The 22,490-nt window shown below is 44.3% G+C and overlaps 1 protein-coding gene across 1 annotated transcript; it reads left to right on the plus strand.

Moving 5' to 3' along the window:
* The first annotated feature begins 341 nt into the window (after positions 1–341).
* Positions 342–19,285, plus strand: PPIH (peptidylprolyl isomerase H). The gene is made up of 10 exons (XM_054572074.1): positions 342–430; positions 791–855; positions 1,181–1,204; positions 1,473–1,517; positions 1,780–1,822; positions 4,709–4,801; positions 8,083–8,170; positions 8,674–8,714; positions 9,515–9,604; positions 18,095–19,285. Exons 1-9 carry the CDS (start codon positions 365–367, stop codon positions 9,581–9,583), a joined length of 534 nt encoding a protein of 177 aa, XP_054428049.1. The 5' UTR covers positions 342–364; the 3' UTR covers positions 9,584–9,604; positions 18,095–19,285.
* The last annotated feature ends 3,205 nt before the right edge of the window (positions 19,286–22,490 follow it).

A 22,490-nucleotide genomic window follows, 5' to 3' on the forward strand; every position in this document is an offset into this window, starting at 1 on the left:
GTGTAGCCACGTGAGTGGGATGCCCATTCATTCTGAACAACAACAACAAAAGGGCCCAGGTATTCCTATCTCCTCCACCTGCAACTCCCGTCTGCTGCCCCCGTCCCATCTCCCCATCCTCGTCTCCCGGGAGAGTCAACCGAACTGAGAGCTTGCGGGCGTTCTCACGGTCACGACCGAATTCCCGGCCACAGGAGCAGCTCCCAGTTTCCGCGCGGAAACCAACAAGCAGACTGCACTGAGGGCGGAGTCTCCGGGGGCGGGGCTCGGTGTCTGTCGGCTCTTCCCGCGCCTGCGCGGGAGACCCTACCCGGGGACCGTCGCCGGAACCTCGTTCTCCGACTTCTGCTTCCGGGTCGGAGCCATGGCGGTGGCAAATTCAAGCCCTGTCAACCCCGTGGTGTTCTTTGATGTCAGCATTGGCGGTCAGGTGAGGTCCAGCAAGCCACCCAGCCATGCACCGAAGGGAAACTGCACTGGTTCAAGCAGGCAGGACTCACCCGCCCACGGATAGCGGGCTCGGGAAGCCAGAAAATGAGTTTGGACCAGAACCTGCAGACCTGTGGGGCGTGGTGAGAGGGAGTAGACTGAGGGGTCTTGCTTCTCCTACCGCCCATCCTAGCGCCCCGCAAGTGGAAGGGTCTAGACAGAGCGAAAGGATGGGGTACGGAGGCGGAGGCGGGGGAGATCAAGTGCTTGTGGGAGGGAGGGATCAGCCCTTCAGGTCCCTGCTCCGTGAGGCCTTCACGGTCCTGGAGGGGGCTTTCTGACCCTCTCTCGCCGGTTGCAGGAAGTTGGCCGTATGAAGATCGAGCTCTTTGCAGACGTTGTGCCTAAGACAGCCGAGAATTTTAGGTAAGGATATACTCCGGCTCTGCCGGATTAACCAAACCAGAACTCATCCTGTGGAATCGTTAGCCTCTCTCTCTCCGTCCACTCACTGTCTTTGAGATCTGATTCTTCTGGGTATCTCTCTGCCTGAACAGTCCCATACTGACTCTTCCATGTCAAATTATATTGTTAATCTGAATGCCTGGGGGCCTGGACGCCTGGCTGGCTGGTTGGTGGGCTTGCTGTTTGCAGTGTCTGTGCTGTCCCCTCTGGAGGTCAAGGAAGCTCACAGCTGTGCTGTCATGGTGACTGAGTCCTTCATTCTTTTTTTTTTTTTTTTTTTTTCCAGGCAGTTCTGCACTGGAGAATTCAGGTCAGTCTCAGATGTGGTTGACTTATCTGCTTGCTCCTGAGGGGTGTCCTGGGGCTGCTATGAGGGTATTGGGGGACCACCATAGACCTTGAATGATTGCTGGTGGCAGTAATAGAACATAATACCCTGAAGGTATTCGTTTGCCTTCTTTATCTATCTCTCTTCTCCTGGTCCTCTTTAGGAGAGTTACTTTGGCTTGTATACGTGGTAAACTAGAAAGGCCTATTGTTACCTGTCATCAATGCAATCTCTTCCTTTTTGATTATAGGAAAGATGGGGTTCCTATAGGATACAAAGGAAGCACTTTCCACAGGTAAGGGCCAAGGCAAACCATCTTGGTCTTTTAGAATTACTTCCTTGGAGGATTAGTCTGTAGGGGAAAATAAAACCACAGGATAATTCTTAGATCTTGAGAAGGGATGTTTTTGTGAACTCAGGGATTGATTTGAAGATTTCTTAAAAGCCAAAGTGATAAACATTGTATTTTGAAATTACGTTAATCTAAACTACAATGACTAAATCGATGTTTTTCTAAACCAGAGTGTTATCTCAGAATCCTTTGTTCTCTGTTTCAGGGTCATAAAGGATTTCATGATTCAGGGTGGAGATTTTGTTAATGTAAGTAGTACCTTTCCTGTCAAAGTGTTATTGTTGCTGTTACTATTTTTACTATAGGGACCCAGTCCTAAGGCCTGGGAACAATAGCCAGGCTTGATGGGGGAGGAGATGGGGATGGGAATGCCCTTGAGTGCCCGCTGGCTTCTACACTCTGTACCACTACATGACGCACATCATCACTTTGACTGAGTCACTCACTTCCAAATCTCAGCCTGATAGGGCCGGAAATGGAACTTTTCTGGCATACCTGTAGAGGACCCATGACAGGTCCAAATGAACTGGTTACATGAAACTTAGCTAGAAATCAGATGCGGTTTGTTTTAACTAAAGAGTAGTAAGTCCCTTTCCAGTGAGCTGAATGCTTATGCTCCATTGTCCTTTCCAATTCTGGTATCACAGTACCCGAAAAGCTGAGTTTTTAATCACAAGTTGATTAGTATACAAGGAATTAGCAAGAGAGGTAGATAATTCTGGAGGGATGTTTTCTCTATTCATGGGAAGAGCCCGGTGGAATAGTCTCACTACTAAGCATAACTTTCTTGTTAAAGTCTGTGTGTGTTCCCCATATTAAGTCTTCTACTATTCCCCTGACCTTAGAGTTTTTATTTTTATTTTCTAAAGATTTTATTTATTTATTTTTAGAGAGAGGGGGAAGGGAAGGAGAAAGAGAGGGATAGAAACATCGATGTGTGAGAGATACATCGATCAGTTGCCTCTCACATGCCCCCAACTGGCAACCTGGCCTGCAACCCAGGCATGTGTTCTGACCGAGAATCAAACCAGCAAACCCCTGGTTCTCAGGCCAGCACTCAATCCCCTGAGCCACACCAGCCAGGGTCCCCTGACCTTAGAGTTTTTAAAGAGCTCTCTCTTTGCTATCTAGGTAAGGTTACAACGTGACAGATCTTAGGCCAAATCAGTCTTTCAGATGTTTTGTTTCATCTTTATGATGATGTAAAACGTAATTTTCACCAAAAAAATTCTGGAGTTTTGTTTCCTCTCTAAAGAATGGGATTGTACTAGGCCTGTGTTTCTCATGCAGTGACAATTGGTTAGAATCAAGTACCTGCTCCTTTTAGACAAGGTGTGCCCTTGCCTTTTCACCATAGTCCCCACCACCTACTTCCTTTGTTTATGTCATCTGCACCCACAGGCATTTAAGTTGGCAACCCCTGGCCACTACTGATGGTAGTAGGTCTTGGGGTGACCATGAACTTTTTTGTTAGTGGGTAAGGAGGGCTGAGAAGCCATTCTCTGCCTTCTTTTCTTTCTTCCCAGAGGCTCCTGTAGTGCCATATTGACTTAGCAGGAACAGGATCAACTTCTTACTGGTCATTGCCAGGAACACTCAGTCACTTGCTGAAAGCCCCAGGGTCAGACAATAGCTGGTCAGCCAGAGGCCGAGTATCAGTGAAGCAACAGGGCACAGCCGCCTTTACAGAACTAAAAATGGAACGAGCAAGAGGCAGGAGAAGCAGGATTTGAGACCTTCTAAAGTTGAACCAAGAATATTTGTTTGTTTTAATAATATTTGGTTTTCTTTTTATTTATTTATTTTTTAAGAGGGGAGAAGGGAGGGAGAGAAACATCGATGTGCGAAAGATACAGATCGGTTGCCTCTTGGACGCCCCCCGTCTGGGGACCTGACCTGAAGCCCAGGCATGTGCCCTGATTGGGAATCAAACCAGTGACTTTTTCAATTCTCAGGCCGGCACTCAGTCCACTGAATTACACCAGCAAGGGCTTTTTGTTTTGTAAAAGAAAAGGGCAAAAAATGAAATATGTCATCTCCCAAGGAATAACTCCTGTCAGTTTAATTTACAGCTGCCAGTCTTTGCAAGTGTATGTGTGTCAAATACAACTTTTAACAGACTTAAATCATACATATGTTTTGATTTTTTTTAAAGATTTTATTTATTTATTTTTAGAGGTGGGGAAGAGAGGGAGAAAGAAAGGGAGAGACACATCGATGTGCAAGAGATACATCGATCAACCGGCTGCCTCCCATTTGCCCAGAGCTGGGGACCCATCCTGCAATATGGGAATGTGCCCTGACGGGGAATCAAACCAGCAACATTTTGGTTTGCAGGTCAGCGCTCAATCTATTGAGCCAGCCACACCAGCCAGGCAGATCATGCATATATTTTAATTTTTTTGTATTTAATAACTGTCTACATTTTCCCTTCTTGTTAAGTCTCTTTCCAAAACACTTTTTCTAATAACTACCTAATATTCCATGATGAATAAACCATGAATTTATTTGACCTACCCACTATTGTTGAAAATTTAAGTTGCTTTCCATTGTTTGCCCTGAAAATTAATTTGTCATTTTCCCTACTCTGGCTTCTGGAGAGCAATAGGTAGTGCGATTACAGAGAATAATGTAACTTCTCTGTCCCCTAGGTTTATTCAGAAATTAGAGTCCTCCCCTGGACAAATCATTTTGGCCAGGAGGGTGGTATCACGTGGTGCACACTAGATTTCCAGCAGCTCACCTGCCCACATAGTTTGGGAGAAGGCATGGGGTAATAGTCAATTAGGAGGACACTTTTATGTGACTGCAGGTGTAGAGTTTGGGGATGGCAAGGATTACATCTGTGGTCACTGTACTGTACCCTACTTTGCGTCTTAACCTATCTTTCTAGAGGCCCAGCAGTGACCTCTTTTATCCAGTCGGTGAGAAGACCTGGCCAGTTTGAGGGCTACAGGTGCCTTGGATGGGGCTTGCTTCGACTTCAGGATAGGGTCAAAGAGGTGTGACTCCCAAAGTGACCGACAAGAGTGCACTCTGAAGAAGCTACACTTCAGATGCAGCCGCTGTCTTTTTCTGGCCTCTGGGGGGCCCAGCACTTGCCTGTTGCTAACATTTCCCTTCTCTCTGCTCAGGGAGATGGTACTGGAGTTGCCAGTATATACCGGGGACCATTTGCAGATGAAAATTTTAAACTTAGACACTCAGCCCCAGGCCTGCTCTCCATGGTAAGTGAGGTCCAGTCAACATGTTGAGTTAGATTTATCGCCAGCTGGTTTCTGGGCTCCTCTTTGAGGCCCAATGCTGTCTCTTTGGATGAAGGCAAATGCTTTTCTTTTGCTCAGCCCAGGACTCACCTCTGTTATGCCCACCTTTTTCTTCAGCCTGGTTTGGTTTTGTTGGGAAGGGGAACTAAAACTGAACTCTGCTATGTGTTTTCTGCCTTCTCTTTGAGCCAAGGCATGTGGCTGAGCATTTGGCCTTGCTGCTCCGAATGCCTCCAGGTGTGCTTTCAGGACCCCTGATCACTGGCTCGCAGCTTGCTTGCTAGGACCCTCTGGGAGCCCATCTACTCACACCCCCTCTGGGTGGGCCACCTCCTTTCATTCGCTCACCAGGCAGTGCTCACTCCTGCCCCCTTGTCCTCGGACTCCCCTGCCGTTTATAACCCCCATTCGCACAGGCCACTCCCCTTTCACAGCCCCTCCGCCCACCTCACTTAAAACCCCTCATCTACCCCTCCCCCCACTCTCCGGCATGCCCATCCCCCCTTCACTTCCCCTTTTTCACCTCTCACGCCTCTCCTTGTTTTCCCTGACCCCTCCCACCTTGCTTCTCTCTCCCTCTCTAACTTTCTCCCTCCTGCTCATCAGCCATTGCCTCCTGCCAGTGCCCACCTCTCACTCCCCCAGATCCAATATTTATGTGCACATTCTCTGTCCCACTCGTCCACTCCACCACTGATCTACTCAGGCAGTCGTCACGTAAAGGTTTGTTTATATCCACTCCATTCCGGGCTTCATGGTAAAGCATAAGACCTGATTCCTGTCCTTGTGTCACTTAACATCTAATGGGGGTATCACTAATGCAAAATAACAATGTCTAGTATGGTGTAGCCCATGCCGTCAATGTGTCAGGTTACGGGCACCTTACTGTATGTAAGAATCCCGTGAGGGCCCCACGGAATGAGAACAATTGCTGCTGGGGGTTGGGCAAGGCTGCTTCACAGAGGAGGGGACACTGGAGCTTTTGAAAGGATTCTGTACCAGACGGCACGTGGCATAGTCAAGAGACAGAATGTGAGGCAGGTGCTGAGAACATAGGACGCGAGTGGCAGCCGCAGCGGAGTGACCAGCAAGAGACCACCGGAGAGGCAGCTTGTCTGGCTCCTGAAGGGCTTAAGTGGCAGAATAAGGATGAGGTTTGTGGACTTTCTTTCATAGGTTACGGAGAGCCGCACACTTTTTGAGGAGAGTTGATCAACTTTGTGTTTTAGAACAAAAGCCCGAGCTGCAGTGTGAGTGAGCTGCAGTGTGAGTGGCGCGTGGGAATGGAGAGGCGGGGCGGAGAAACCGTTTAGGAGGCTGCCATAATAACTGAGCGAGACTCCCAGTACAAACAGTGTATACGCCCCCTCGTAGGAAAGTCAGGCTGGGGAAGTGCAGGTGAAGGGCGGAGAAGTGGCTTAGGCTGACTTGGATCTTCTCCAGGAGATTACAACCCCTCTAAGTGCATGCAGCTGTGTTGGCATATGTGGAGGAGTCAGAAAAATGGAAGGAAGCCTTGGTCTTTGCTCCCTTCAAGCTGGTTGAGTTGGGCTGTTGACACTGGTTGAGTGGGGCTGTCACATATTTTGTAGCAAAATTGTTTGTGCTTCTATCTCCACTAAATCATGTGTTCCTCAAGGGCAGGGACCGGGTCTCATTGATCTCTAACCCTTATATATGATATAGAAAAATGTTGAGCAGATATTGAATGACTGGAAGATATTCAGAATAATGGGTAACATTTATTGAGCACTTATTCAACAAGCACGTTATCTGCATTAATTTTTTGAAGCTCCTCAACATCTCTAAGATAGGTACAAATGAGGAAACAGAGGCACAGAGAGGTTATGTTGAGGTTATGATCTAGTGATGTGACGAAACTCAGGGCACGTAGAGGTGGAGCTGGGACTCAGGCTAGGTCATCTGGCTCCAGAAATCCAGAGCTGACTGTCTCAGCCAGTAAGTTAGACTACTGCGAAGAATGAAGAAAGGAGTGGCTAAGGGCAGGCAGTGTCCCTGAGCTACAAACACATGTCGTGCAGCTGTTTTCCTGCCTACTTGCTAATAAATATTTGGACGTAGAGTAGAAAACTAGATTGGATGGATGGATGGATGGATAGGTAGGTAGATAGGTAGACAGATAGATAGGAAGGATGAATTGGGACCCCTGGGAAGCCTATCCTTCGTTCCAAAGTGTGGGCCTATTCTGACTGGCCCAGAAAATGCCTTATTTTCATATAGGAGATGTTTCTGAGTACATGTACAAATACCAGAAATAACCTCATCTTACACGGGGAATTTCTAAAGTATAATATGAATTCCCTAATTAGAGCTTACCCTTAGACAGTGTCTTTAATGTATTTATAGTATTCAATTTTCTACTCATATTTTTCCAAAATAAGGGAAGTATGTCGTAATAGATGCATAGTTACGCAGACATTGACGTAAGACAGCGCTGCTGAAACTTGGGTTTGCTGATATCCAAAAGTCTGGATTTAATACAGTGAAGGCAGTTTCGGGGTCTCAGTGTATAATGGACAAAAGCACACTTCATATGGAGGTCAAATGTCTCTGTACAAAGTATCACTCTGCACTGTAAATATATCCTGTTCTTTTATAATGCGTTATAAAATATAATGATGTGAGAACAATTTAAAGGGAGGAAAAGGGAAGGGATATGGCTAGAAAGTTTCAGATTCTCTATTTTTAAAAATACTTTTTCCATAAAATTCAATAACAGGATTTGGGTGTACCAGTAAAAAGCAAATGTCTTTGAATAAATATAGTCTTTTTTTCTATCCTAGCACTAGCAACTTGCACCTTCTTAAATTTTTTTAAATTACCATTGTAATAGTACAGAACCATTCAAACAAAACAGCCTATGGCATAGACAGCGGACCTTTCCTCACCTAGTAGCTGATCTGCAATTGTAATTCAGTTACAACTAGTATTGGACTAAACACAGCAAATCAGGTCCCATAAACAGTTGTTCCCATTATAAAAATTTCACACTGTGGGAGAAATGTACATTTAGTAAGGATCTAGTTCCTTGAGGTCAGAGGTTGTATGTCCCGCTCTTGTCTGTATCCTTGGGTGCTGGCTTAGGCCCTGGCTCATAATAAATGCTCAGTTGGTTTTGCTGGAAGAGTGGAGGAATTAGGGTCATGGGCTCTTTGGGGAATCTTGCTCTTCAGCCAGCATGGCCAGGAAAACTCATTGCAGGTATATTTGGTTTCCATCAGGCAAACAGTGGTCCCAGTACAAATGGCTGCCAGTTCTTCATCACCTGTTCTAAGTGTGATTGGCTGGATGGGAAGCATGTAGTGTTTGGTGAGTCCCACTCCTGTCCCGTGGCTTTGGCCCCATTCACCCAAAGTGGGATTTCTGAAGGAGCCACTCCGTGCACTCTCATGCCAAGAGTGCCTGACTAGTTTAACTACTCTGTGCTACTACAAGGAGGTGGAGGTGGAAGTGGTGGGAGGTGGGGAAGATCTGTGGAAGGACAAAGGGGCCATCTAATAAAGTATATAACCACTTGGGTGGTATGTATGTAGCGGGGGAAAAACCCAGGGTGATAGCACTTGAGAAATACCACACAGGCAGCATGGTGCAGTGGGGCTTCGCAATCGCTCAGATCTAGGTTCGAGCCCTACTTCTGCTACTTGGTGTACCACCTGTGACTTTGGATCCAAGTCATTTCACCTCTATTGAATCTCAATTTCCTGAAATTGGTATGAAGATCAAATGAGTTAATGGTGTGAGAATGAGCACTGGAAGCTGAAAAATGCTATGCAAATGAGAATAGTAAAATCCATCTCACACTCTTCCTGCAGGAAAAATCATTGACGGACTTCTGGTGATGAGAAAGATTGAGGTGAGTCCTGTTTTCATTTCCTCTTGTTCTCAGCCACGCTGGTCTGGTCCTGCCTGACTGGGGTCAGAGTGAGAGAATCCTGAGTGGGCTTCATTTGTTAGGCCCAGTCTTCGTTCATTGCCTCCAATACATGGACTTCCTCAAGGGAAGGGAGGAGAGGCCACATGCCTCCCGAGTGTTCTTGGCCTATGATTAGCCTCTTTAGTGCACACTGAGCTATGGCCTGGGGTGGCCCCTCCACCTACTTGATAACATCCCACTCAGCACTGCATTCAGGATCCTGCATGGCCGGTCGCCTGCCTGCCTCTCCCCGGCCCCTGCTGCCACGGCTGCCTCCATGCCCCAGTCGCATCGGGCTCCTAGCTTTTCTTTCACATCACTGCCTCTTGTCCCTTCTTGCCCCTGAGCCTTTGGTCACGCTGTGTCCTCTGCCTGGAGTGCTCTTCTCCTTTCTTCTCCTCCTTCCCGTTTATCCTCGGTCTAGTTCAAGTAACCTTCTGTTCTGTGTTCTGTGAAAGAGGCCCTTCCCTGACCTCTTTAAGCAACATTTAGTTGCCTCCTCTGCCCTGTATATACTTTATTATAACTTATTACATTGTTACATATCATAGCTTTGATATTTTTAATGTACATCTTATTTTTGATCTATAGTATGTGTTTTACCTATCTGCTAGGGCGTGGACTGTCGTCATATCAGCCCCTGATCCGTCAGTCCTTGACCCAGGGGCTGGCGGACATCAGTAAATGTTTGGGGAGTGTGTGTCTGAGTACATGAATTTCCACTGTGCTTTCTGTCTTAGAATGTCCCCACAGGCCCCAACAATAAGCCCAAGCTGCCTGTGGTGATCTCACAGTGCGGGGAGATGTAGTCCAGAGCAAGACTGAAGCAGGTAAGTGTGTCTTTCTCTTCCGGGGTAGGAGTGACCCCAGAGAAGGCAGCATGGTCTAGCAGAAAGCACCCTAGACTGAAGACATGGGATTGAGCCCGTTTGCTCTCTTGGTGACCTAGCAGAAGTCACTTCCCATCTCTGAGCCTGTTTCCTCATCTGTCAAATGGAGATGGTACCTCTCTCCTAGGGTCATTGTAAGGATCAAAAGGGTTATTAGGGCATGTGACTTTTCTGCCACTTTGTGGTTTACGAAATATCAGCCTGAAAGCCCTCAGGCAGTTTCTGACAGCCTTCTCATACTGTAGTCCCAGTAGAGAGACACAGCCACAGCTCTGGGTGACTCCCTGCTGGGTCCGCCTGAGCAGCCAGGAGAGACCTGTCATGCTTCTTATCAGAACTGATAGGGCAGTTCTTCCTGACCGTATTTGCCAGCTTCCCTACCCATTCTTTTTTTTTTTTTTTTTTTTAATGTATTTAGAGAGAGGGCAAAGAGAAGGAGAGAAACAGCCATTGGTTGCCTCTCACACACCTCCAACTGGGGACCTGGCCTGCAACCCAGGGATGTGCACTGACTGGGAATCGAACCAGCAACCTTTTGGTCCACAGGCTAGTGCTCTATCCACTGAGCCATGCCAGCCAGGGCACACCACCTACCCATTCTTGCCACTGCCTACTCTGTGCTGGGCATCATGCTAGGCATGCAGAGAGGGGCAAAAAATTGAAGGATGTCTATACCTTTCAGGAGCTTATGGGGAATAAGACGCGTTCTGAGAGGTTATCACTAGTAATATGAGTGATATTGCTAATTGTCATAAGCATTGAAGGGAGAAATTGATCATTTCCAGCTAAAATGGTGGTGACTTTCTCTCTTCCTCTCTAATTTTCACACCTGCAAAAAAGTTGGAAGAATAGGACATTCAACACGCATATACATTCACCCAGGTTAACATTCTTATTTTAGCATTTTGCTTTGACATTTGTTTTTTTTCTTTCCTTCTTCCCTCCTTTCACATTCCCCTCCTCTTCATTCTCCTGCTTTCCTTCCTACCTTCCTTCTTATCCTCCTTCTTTCCTTCCTTCCTTTCCCTTCATTTCTTTCCCATTTGAAAGCTAAAGGCTTTTTAACACTTTACCCATAAATACTTCAGCAAGTAACTCCTAAAAACAAGAACATCCTGCATAACCACAATAATATCCACTATGCATGTTCAAACTCCCCCAGTTATTCACAAAATAACTATAGCTCTAGGAAAAGTCATCCAGTCTAGGTTCACATATTTCCTTTGGTTAGTTATTTAATAACATTATATACTATATTTTGCCATATATAATGTGCATTTTTTTGTCCAAGTTTTTGAAGGAAAAATAAGAATGTGCACTATACATGAGTAATATTAATTCCATATCTATATAAATGTTTTTAATTCTTTTATTTATGCTTATGCATTAAAAGTATAACTCTAGAAAGCAATAATGATATCCTTATGCAAAATAATACTCTGGAATATGATAATCAGTTTTGTTTCTAAATATAAATAAATAAATAATTGAAATAAAAAATTAAAACAAAAGATTTTTTTCCCCTGAAAGTTTGGGCAAAAAACATGGGTGCGCATTATACACGGGAGTGCATGATACATGGCAAAATACGGTAATATCGTACACATTTTCACACAAAACAGTTAAAGTGAAAGTCCGACTCCCCCTTGGCATTACTGCAGCCTCAGTCTCACTCCTGTCCTAAGAGGTAACTTTATCAGTTTGATATGTATCCTTCAGGGCCTTTTCTTTACCTAATTTTGGGAGGTTTTGTTTTTTCTAAAAGTTATCATACTACAGGGTCCGGCAGAAGTAACACCTGCTTGAGTGTGGTTGGTAAGGTAATAATGTGGGTGTAATAATTTGTACTTTTAATTTGAACATCTCACCTAAAATGTCATATGGTGTGCTTGAGTGTGATATTGTTATGTTACAGAATTACATGCTTATGATTTTTTAATAAAAGATTTTGTAATAAAAAGGGGGCGTTATCTGTGCCGGACCCTGTATATTATTCATCGTGTTTCCATTTGGCATTATGTCTTCAAGACTTTTTCTCCTCTGTTCAAGTAAAACTACCTAATTGAAAAAAAAAAAAAAGGTCTGACTGATGTGGCTCAGTGGATTGAGCACCGGCCTGAGAATTAAAGGGTCGCCGGTTTGATTCCCAATCAGGGCACATGCCTGGGTTGTGAGCCAGGTCCCCAGTTGGAGGCATGTGAGAGGCAACTGATGGATATTTCTCTCATATGTTTCTCTCCCTCTTATTCTCACTCCCTTCCCCTTTCTCTAAAAGTAAATAATCCTTTAAAAAAATCCTTAAAAAATCCTTGAAATCCTTAAAAAAAAAAACCCAAAAACCAAAAAACTGCCGTGGCCAGATGGCTCAGTTGATTAGAGCGTCATCACCATATACCGAAAAGTTGCAGGGTTCACGCCTGGTTGGGGCTCATGGAGGAGGCCTCCAATTGATGTTTCTTTCACATCGATGTTTCTCTCTCTTTTTTTCCCTTTCTCTCTAAAATCAATAAACATATCCTTGGATGAGGATTAAAACAAAACTGACATAGTATTCTGTAAGATGTTTGTAGCATATAGTATTTTTCCTTTTTCTTTTTTTAAAAGGATTTATTTTTATTTTCACAGAGAGGGGAAGGGAGGGAGAAAGGCGAGGGAAGAAACATCGATGTGCAGGTGTGCAAGAGAAACATCGACGCATCAATCAGTTGCCTCTCACACCCCCCCAACTGGGGACCTGGCCCACAACCCAGGCATGTGCCCTGACGAATCAAACTGGCGGCCCTTCAGTTCACAGGCTGGTGATCAATCCACTGAGCCACACTGGCCAGGGCTATTTTCCCTTTTTCTTAATGGTGTGAATAGTTATACATTCTGAGCCTTAGTTTTTTATAAGTTGTGACTATTTTCTGCAGAAGTCTTAGTTCTTTATGTGTTCTGACTATTTTCTCCAGAATGTATTTTAACAAAAAATAAGCAGTGCGTTGCTTATCTGAACTTTGGTTATATCCTTTGTTAAACAGAAGTTCTAATTTTGATGAGGTAAAAATATCAGTCTTTCCCTTGCGGCTTTTGTGTTTTATCTTGTTTAAGAAGGTCCTTACTACTTTAGATCCTAATGTCTTCTGTATTTTTGCTAATTTTTTTTTAGTTTTATTTGTATACTTACAAAATTATCTTAGAATATATTTTTCTCAATTCTGTCTTTTTTCCTAAATGGAGTTCTAGACAAGTTCCAGACCACTTTAATGACTGTTTATACCTCTATCTGTAACTTACTTTGTGTTCACAGCATCTGGCACTTACAGGCATTCAGTAAAATTTTATTACACAAGTTAATAGAGAGAGAGAATGTCAGGCATTTCAGGCAGGGAACTGGTGTGAGCAAATGCTGAGGCAGGAATGCACAAGTGTGTGCCGGAAGCTTCACACGGACCTCTCTCTTGTCCAACCAGATGGTCCCTTTTCAGGCCCAGTTGACAACTAAGCTCCCCATTCTGCTAGGTTTGGGGGCCCCTAGGGCTCAACCTGTAGTCCCCCTTGAATAGCTGCTGGCCATTCCCTCCCTTTCTCCCTTATTTCTTTGCTGTAACTAAAGTTGAATCCATAGGTCCTTTTCCTTCTAAAGATTGACCATTGATCACTACCAGAGGACAGAAGATTAAAAAAAAATAAAGAAGATAAAAAAATAAATTCTTTATATTTAGGACCTCTCATCTATATTTTTCTGAGTCCCTTACAAAAAGTTACTAGAAATCACTGTTGGGGGGATTGGTTTCCAAGGGTGGCGATCATCAGCCTTCCCCTCCTCACCCAGTACCAGCAAAGACCACATACACCTTTGCCCGCATGAAAGCCCCCTCTCCTCAGCCTGCAGCCTGAGCAGAACAAGTTTCATGGGGGCCATCATTCAATGTTCCAGAGGCCCTCTAGACCAGAATCGACGAGTAGATAGTCCTTTCTGTGATGGGGGAATGTTTTATAGCTGTGCTGTGATGGTACCTTCCAGCCACAGGTGACAATTGAGTACTTAAATTTAAGGACCCACCGGTGGTATTGGCAATTCAGACTCCTAGCCCTGACTTGCTCAGAATTGAATTCATAGCTAATACTTGGGAACGATAAAAGCAGTTATTACTTATTGAATACTTCTTATGCTCAAATATTGAGCTAGGAGTTTTACTTGAATTATCTCATTTTATTTTACCTAAGGTCCCCATCATAGGTTTTAAGATGTTAGGGAATCTACATGGCACTGGGACCTAAAGGAGTTCCAGAGATGGGAGCCACACCTTGAGTTCCTGAGTAATGTCATTTGGGAGAAAGTAAGGAAAGAGGAGATTAATTCCTCAGGGAGCAGGTACCACCCCCTCCCTCTTCTTTCCAGCTGTGAAGTTACAGCATCTCTAATTCCTACAGGAGTGTTTCAGATCCCTCAGTTCGTTTGGGGCAGAATAATGGTTGACAGCCAGTATAGACGATGTTGTCAAACCCTGTTGAGCAGCATTTCTCAAACTTTAACACATATGAATCAAAAGGAGATCTTGTTAAAATGCTGTTTCTGCTTCAATGGATCTGGATGGGGCCTGAGATTTTGTATTTCTAACCAGCTCTCAGGTGACGCTGTTGCTAACTTTGAGTGGCAAGGCTACATGGGAATAACAATCTGCTTTTAAATTGAGAATCCACCCTATTCTAATCAGAAAGACCTAGGAGGAGATGATCTCTTTGTGGCACTGGTCTAGCAGGAATCCACTGTATTCAAATCAAGATATCACCTAATGATGCACTTGAGACCTTGTGCCCAGGCCCTGAAAATGGAAGGAGGTAGGAAGGAGATGGAAGGTAGGTGGGGGTCACTTAATCAACTGTACCTCCCTATGAAGCATTTCCTTTTAGAACTCTTGTGTTTTGCCTTAAGGCTTGACTTTGGTTTTAGTGAAAATGAAGTTTTCTGTACAGTGCTAGATGTAGAAACCTTGGTTTTATCTCAGGGTCCTGTAAAAGCCTTTTATGATAAATTTGGATGCATAAAGGAGCCTCAGCCCTCAGGAATCCCCTGCCGTAGTCTGAACTATGTTCTTTGCTACTTCTAATCACCTGGGTGCTGGTGGAATCTCTATTTTAAAAGCCTGAGAGTCTCTTGGTAAAGGGAGTGGCCGTTGGCTCAGGCAGCGCTGCAGGTCTGAACGGCTGCTCACCTCCCTGTGATCCCCAAACCTGGCATTTGTGGCAAGCAGTAGAGAACTTTCTTTAGTTTGCTGTATCCCAAAGGAGAAGAATCACTTGGGGGCATTTGTTAAACCTATTAATTCCCAGATCCCTCCCCTGGAGAGTTTATATTAACATTTGCATCTGAGGAAAAAATATGTAATTAGCATAACACATAATTTCACAAGTATTATAGCTTATAATGAGGCATCATTCAAGTTCAAATAGTGATTAGGTTAAAAATTAATTATGCCTGTGGATGGTGGATATGGCAGCAGTTCTGAGGTGCTATTTGGAATGGCTGAGGTTTAGGAAACAGTATTCCCCATTCTGGGATTACCCGTAGATGCAATAGATGCCTGCAGAGAATAATTATGAAAGACATGTTGGTGGCACATGGGCTAGGCCTTTGTTCCACAACTCAGCCCTAATTAATTACCTAAGTGATTAACTTCCTAAGGTATGTAAACGTCTAATCACTATGCTGTATGCCTGAAAGTAATATAATATTGTTTGTCAACGATAATTGAAAAATAAGTTTTTTTAAAAAGATGGGTCCCATGCTGCATATGAGGCTACAAATTTGAAAAGCCCAGTTCCTGCCTTCAAGGAACTCACAGTCTCTTGGGAAACTTACAGATACAGTACAAGAAAGCCCTGGCCTAGGGGTTTTAGGATGAAGTAAGGAAAGCGTGAATGCCTGTGTCTGACTGGCATGCTTTGGGAAGACTGTGAAAGAGATGATGCCCCAGCTTAGTACATGAAAGAATAACTTGTCAGGTGGCTGAAACTGGGGAAGGCATTCTAGGCAGAGGGAAGGGCATGAGCAGAGCACACAAGCAGGAAACAGCAGGAAGTGTATGGGAAATTGCAAATAATTCAATATGGCCAAAGCAGGAAGGTAGGAAAAACAGACCAAAAGAGGTGAGGTTGGCGGAGGGCAGGGCCAGTTGTGAGAACCAGTATAGGCTGAGGAGTTCATATGTTATCCTGCGGATGGGGATGGGGTATGTACATTTTTTTCCTCCCTGGAGTCAGAGTCCATTGTGCCTCTGAAATTCTCAAAAGGGGGCCTGATCTTCCATAAAGAACCAAGCCAATTGGAGCCACAGAAGGATTTTGAGCAGGAGAACATTATGATTGAATTTTCTCAGAAGCTGAATTTTTCAGCAACGTGGAGGATGAAGTGGAGGCAAGTAAGGTGTCCACTGCAGCAGTCCGGGCAAGAGAAAGGAGGTTCCACATCAAAACATGGGTCTTGGGAGCACTAGAGATTATTTGCATTCCTGTTGTGTGTGTGACACTGTTCCCTGCCCCCAAAGTCAGAAGCTCTGCCAGCTAAAAAGGGAGGGGGGAGGAGAAAGTCTGACTCCATTCCAGTACAATCCAGTCCGGTCACACATTGCTTACCAACAGGGATACATTCTAAGAAACGTGTCAGTAGGTGATTTTGTTGTGCAGACATCACAGAGTATACTTGCACAAACCTAAATGGTATAGCCTACTACGCACCTAAACAGTGTGGTGTAGTCTATTGCTCCTCGGCTGCATGCCTGTATAGCGTGTACTGTACTGAATACTGTAGGCAGTTGCAACACATAAGTATTTATGTACCAAACATATCTAAGCATGGAAAAAGTACATTAAAAATACAGCATATACAGGGGTGTCCAACCTTTTGGCATCTCCAAGCCGCACTGGAAGAAAAAGAGTTGTCTTGAGCCACACATTAAATAAACAAATACTAATGAAAACTGATGAGCAAAAAAAAGATTTTGAGTAAATTCACGATTTTGTGTTGGGCTGCATCCGTAGCCATCATGGGCCACTGGCACACCTGTATAGGGCAGTTACCATGAGTAGAGGTTGCAGGCATTGCTCTGCAGCAAAAAAAGTCTACAGCAAACTTTTCTGGGTAGAAAGAGTACACTCTGACATTAAAAAGTATAGCATAGTGAATACATAAAGCAGTAACGTAGTTTTTATTATCAGTGTACGCCATTGTATGTGCTATGCCTTTATTAGACTGGCAGTGCAGAAGATTTCTTTACACCAGCATCATCGTAGACACTTGAGTAATGTATTGCACTTTAACCCTAGCTCCTCCCAGTGCCTCCTGGGAACATGTGGCTAACATCACTTCGAATCGTTCCCTGGTTCTTCCATCTCCTCCCTGGCCTAGGCAGTGCGTGGTCCCCTCCTGTGAGCTCCCTGTACTTGATTCATCTCTCCATTACAACATTTCACACAAATGCATTTTCCTGGTTTTCTCTAGACCGAGAACTCAAGACAGGGACCACGCTGACAAACACAGTGCCCGGTCTATGACAGAGCTTAGGTCCTGGAGCGGCATGCAGCTTATAAAGTGCTTTTATTCATTTTTGCACATTCTGCATTAGGGGCCAGAGTTAAACTTCTGTTTGAGCCTCAGCATGATACCAGGGCTCCCTGTCCTCTGGAGGAAGAGGGGTGTGGCCACATTTGTAGTGAGGGGGACAGTATAGTATCTGAGTGTACCCTACATGTTCTTCAATAGAGCTAACTCCAAGGCCATGAACAGAGGGTGTGAAATTTCCTTTCTCTATACTCTGGGACCAAAACCTGCAAGTAAAAGACTTGCTCTTTTTTCTGCACCTCCACGGAGTGCCACAAGGTCTGGCGAAGAAAGATACCTGTGCCCTGGCCAGTGTGGCTCAGTTGGTTGGAGCATCGTCCTGTTACCAAAAGGTCACGAGTTTGATTTCCAGTCAGGGCACATACCTAGGTTGCAGGTTTGATCCCTGGTCAGGGTGAGGGATCAAGCGACCCTTGGTCCGGGCACATACAAGATGCTTCTCTCTTGCATCGGTGTTTTCTCTTCCTTCCTCTCCCAAAAAGACATGCTTTCGAGCCAGCATATCAGAAAGTCTCATCACTGTCAAACCATTAAACCTCTTGGGATCCCGGTTTTCCCTTTTGCTTAACTGTATGATGTATACTGCACAGAGTTATAAAGGGTAAATAATGAGATAATATGCTTGGTGGTATATTAGTTTTTTTTCTTCTTGGTTCTTGTGTAATATACTTTTCAACTTTGCTCTGGAGAACCTAAGGTCTGGCCTGTGAAGAATCAGACCAGTTTTTCTCTTTTGGGAAAAGAGGATCAGGAGTGTAGAGGTGGGCATGTTGTCCCATCGAAAGTCCACTTCCAGTCCTCTGAGCTGTTTGTCTCTTCCTTCACAGACCTCCACATCTCTGCCAGTGTAGGCCTGCCCCTTCTCTGGGTGATGCTCTTGAGTAAGATAACCTGCATTGGCCCCTGTGTTTGCTTCCTGGCCTGCTGTTGACCTGTTTGATCAAGAGACTTTGGAAGTATCACAGATTCAGAATCCAAGATTTTCCATGTTTTTCAACTGTAAATAAAGGTGGTTTTTTTTTGTTTGTTTTTTTGGGGGGGTTTTGTTCTTGTATGTGTGTTGTTACTATAATGATAGCCTGTCTCCTCACACCTTAGCTTCAGCTAGGAGGACTGGCTCTCCCAATGCAAGGCCAGTGTGGACCAGAGCCAAAGCCTGGCTGTATATAGTTGATGCCTCAAATTTACAAGTAGTTGTAGCAGTCGCCTCTTAGGTTCAAGCTGATTGAGCAGAGAAGGCAAAGCCCAGGGCCGATCTATTCTGAGGATGTTCCTAGTAGGTTCAGTTTGGTTAGTTCTGAAACCTGTGGGAAGAGGGTCACAAACTTGGGATATTTTTGGATGGGAGACCATTAGGTAGAATGTATCTTGATCATGACAGAATGGGAATAATTTAGTTAAAAACCTTGGCTTGAACCTTGGGTCATTCTTTTTTTTTAAACAGTTGAGGTCCTGAGGAGTTCACTGCCCCTTTCAAATCCCCCGTTCCCTCATCTATAAAATGGGGATAATAATACCTATCTACTTCATAGCATTGTTGAAAGGGTCAAAGAGAATGGATGTGAACTTGTAAATAGTAACATACCTTGCAAATGTTAGTTTTGAAAGGGAATAACCCAATATAAAAAGTTCCCACAGAGTACAGTGTTCAAGAGGTGAAGAGCTCCCTGGTGTTTCTTTCATGAGGCAGTGTCTAAGTTCTCCCATTCCTCTTTTCTCCTGCCTCAGGGATAGGACGACTCATAACTACTGGCAGCAGACTGCTGCTGCAGAGATAACAGAGAACTGAACTCTGGCAGAATAGAACCTGGTTAGAAGTGCCATTTCAGTGTACTGGCAGGACAAGGGAGATGGTGAAATATACAAGGCACTTACAGATATTCGCAACTCTATAGCTGAGTAAACATTCAGGGAACACAATGGAAAAAGAACTGTGATCAAGTAACTATACGGGGTGGAATTATAAAGAGACAGAAAGAATGATGATTGGCTGGGATCCTGAGCTGCTATTCTTGTGAGGGGCCATTTGATTGGAGTTGGTTGTACTTGGCACCTGCATTCTATGCTGGTCTCTGTCCAGGACACTGGAGCTGCAAAGATGAATGAGATGTGGCCTGTGCTTGTGACAGGAGGTAGGCGCAGTTTTGTAGTGAGTGTTAGAATGTAAGCCCATACGAGGGCAGGAAATTTGGTCCGCTTGTTTTGTTTTACTGCTTTGTCCCCAGCACCTCAAAGAGGTAAGCATCTAGAACCTGGTCAGTTCTCAATAAACATTTGTTGCGTGAATGATGAGGGCCCGTACAAGATGCTGTGGGAGCAGAGTGGAGAGAAGGCACAAGAAAAAGAGGTGCCATTTCAGGTAAGTATTGACAGGTCAGAATTAGCCAGGAGATAAGGGTGGAGAGGGCTTTCCAGGAAGAGGGAACTGTGTTCTTGGGCCAGAGTCTGTGAGAGATGGAGGACAAGAGGAGAGTCATTTTGCAAAGGAGATTCTTGGAGCAAACCCCCTTTCTTGCCTTTCATATCGCTTAGATAGGAGTTGCTCTGGAGTTGTCTGAACTGTTGTCACCATGCTGGGTGGTGTGAGCTCTCAGTGGGGCCAGGGGACTAGCAGAACTGCAGAGTGAGGAGCTCCCACTTTGGAATAGGAGATGAATCTTGGCATGAATGGTTTATCCTCCAGTGCTTCAGAGCACCTCTGCAGTAGTAGAGAGATGGCTATAAGAAAACTAGTAGAAAATAACTCTTTATGTCCACTAAACATGAGAGCGCTTAGTGAAGTAATTGGGTGAGTAAGTAATGCTCCTTTTAAGTAACATTTTAAAGGCAAATGTTACAGAATTTAGATTTCTGCTGGAGAAGCCATCTCTTCAAACCAGTTACATAGGGGATGTTGCTCAGTTATTCTCAGAGGTGCTGTTGCCATTGTTTTGTTGTCTTTGTAACTCTACATTGAAAAAAAGCTCTCAAAACTATGGAGCACACTTTCAAATGACTTCAGTGTTGGCAGAACTGCCTTTTGAGGAAAACTTTTTTTTTAGCAGTCAAAAATCATCTGACAGAGCTGGAATGGAAGACCAGCAGCTCTAGACTCCGCCTACTTCCCTCCATACACGTTGCTGCAGCTGCCCTGACAACCTCTCTTCTTCCCGTAGTTCCTTCTCCAGGCCATTTTTTACTCATTTAACAAGTTTATTAAGATATTGTGTCTCAGGTACTATGCTAGGTGCTCCAGGAATTCATGGTCAGGCTGGGAAATTTTAATTAGTACAATACAGTGTCAGGATAGGAAGGTCTCTCAACCTAGTAACATCTGAGATAAGTGCCACAGGATGAAGAGTTAAGCAGGCAAAGGAAAAATGAGAAATGCAGAGTGTTACAAACAGAGGGAACAGCAAGTGACAGCCCAAAGGAAGCAATGGCTAAACTATCACCAGGAAGCTTGGACAAGGAATGTGAAGAGTGGGAGGTGAGTTCAGAGACATGTAAGCAGTCTTATAAACCACATTAAGGAATTTGAATAATCACTGAAAGATTTTAAATGAGACAGTGTCATGCTCAAATAGATGTTTTCTAAAGAACAGGCTGGATGTTGTGGTGGAGACTATTAGAGTAAGAAAGTAGTAGAGAGATTGGCCAGGAGGCCACAGCAGTGCTCTAAACCACGAGTCAGCAAACTGCAGTTGGCAGGACATCTCACTCTCTAGTGTCCTATGGCTCGTGAGCTAAGAATATAGTGGTTTTTAGATGTTTAAGTAGTTGAGCCCTGACCAATGTGGTTCATTTGGTTGGGCATCATCCCACAAAGCAAAAGGTCACTGGTTTGATTCTTGGTCAGTGTACACACCTGGGTTGCAGGTTCCTCCTGGCTGGGGCAAGAAGCAACGGATCAATGTTTCCCTCTTTTTCCCCTTCCCTTCCCCTCTATCTAAAAATAAGTAAATAAAATATTTTAAATGTTTAGTTGAAAAAAATTAAAGAATATTTTGTGTCATAAAAATTATATTAAATTCAAATTTTAGTGTGTATAAATAAAGTTATTTGGAACACAGATTTCCTTGTTTATTGATTGTCTATGACTACTTTTAGGCTGTACAGTTGAGTAGTTGAAAGATCGTCTGGCCTGTAAAGCTTAAAATATTTATTATCCAGCCCTTACAGAAAAATTTTGCCTACTTCTGCTCTAAGCAATAGATGATGGCCTACACTAGAGCAGTGGCAGAAGGAATGAAGAGATCAGAGATTTTTGGGACAGCTTCAGGGAGGCCTTTATCAAGTGTAATTGACAGGCCTAGATGACACTAATGGGGCGAGGACTACTGTACTAGCTTCCTGTTTTCCCTACTTCCATTTTTGCCCTTCTACAACCCACTCTCCACTAAGTAGGCATTTTTTAAAAATTATCTCACTCCCTACTTAGAACTCTAAATTACCCTTCTCACTATAACCCTTAGGATAAATTTCAAATCACATATCCCTAATTTGATCCTGCCTACCTCTACAATCCAATATCTTCATTCTAGTTTTACTGAACAACTTGCTTTTTACTTGCTTACCAGACCCCATCTCTTCTAGCCTCTAGGCTTTTACATAAACCTCATGTGCCTGGAGTCATCATTCCACCTTCTCCATTTCCACCCCCGAAAATGCTCTGTGATTTTGCAACGCTGTACTGTTGGGTGTTGAAATTTCTGCTTTCATCCCTAGCCTGAACTTAGCAAGGCAGAAACTGGCGAACTAGTCCATCCCCAGAAGATCGTAGACGCTTAATAAAGAAGGAATGAAGGTGGAGGATTTCAGCTACACCATGTGGCAGCCTCAATTATAAATCGTTTGTGAAACATGGATAGTAATCCCTATTTCACGTGGCTATTGTAAGAATGAAATGCAATTTAAAAAATGCCTAGCTTGCTCAATAAACGTGCTTTGAAGTTAAATCTGATTTGTGGCCAATACAAAAAGACGTGAATGCTTAACAAGACGGTCCTTAACGTGCCTGGTAAAATGGATGGGAAGGCAGGTCTCCATGGAGTACACCCCGCCCTCCGCCCTAAATATGCCGAGTAGGGGCTGCAGGAGAGCCTGCGTGGTCCCTCCAAGGTGACTGCTCCACCGAAAACAGACGGTCCTTGAATATATACGTTTATGTCTCTTTCAAAACCCCTCCGTTGTACCGCCAGTACACGGCCATTGTAGAAAATACGACTCTATCCGCAGTAATGA

This window comes from Pteronotus mesoamericanus, unplaced genomic scaffold (genome assembly GCF_021234165.1).
Source record: "Pteronotus mesoamericanus isolate MK-2021 breed Mesoamerican mustached bat unplaced genomic scaffold, CSHL_Meso_final contig_221, whole genome shotgun sequence".
Classification (NCBI taxonomy): domain Eukaryota; kingdom Metazoa; phylum Chordata; class Mammalia; order Chiroptera; family Mormoopidae; genus Pteronotus; species Pteronotus mesoamericanus.

Bases quoted from the DNA above. Each gene is read 5' to 3' on its own strand.
- PPIH (XM_054572074.1), top strand. From the start codon at position 365: ATGGCGGTGGCAAATTCAAGCCCTGTCAACCCCGTGGTGTTCTTTGAT. The intron at 1,205-1,472 runs GTCAGTCTCAGA...TTTTGATTATAG, and splicing joins TTCTGCACTGGAGAATTCAG to GAAAGATGGGGTTCCTATAG. The intron at 1,518-1,779 runs GTAAGGGCCAAG...TCTCTGTTTCAG, and splicing joins AAAGGAAGCACTTTCCACAG to GGTCATAAAGGATTTCATGA.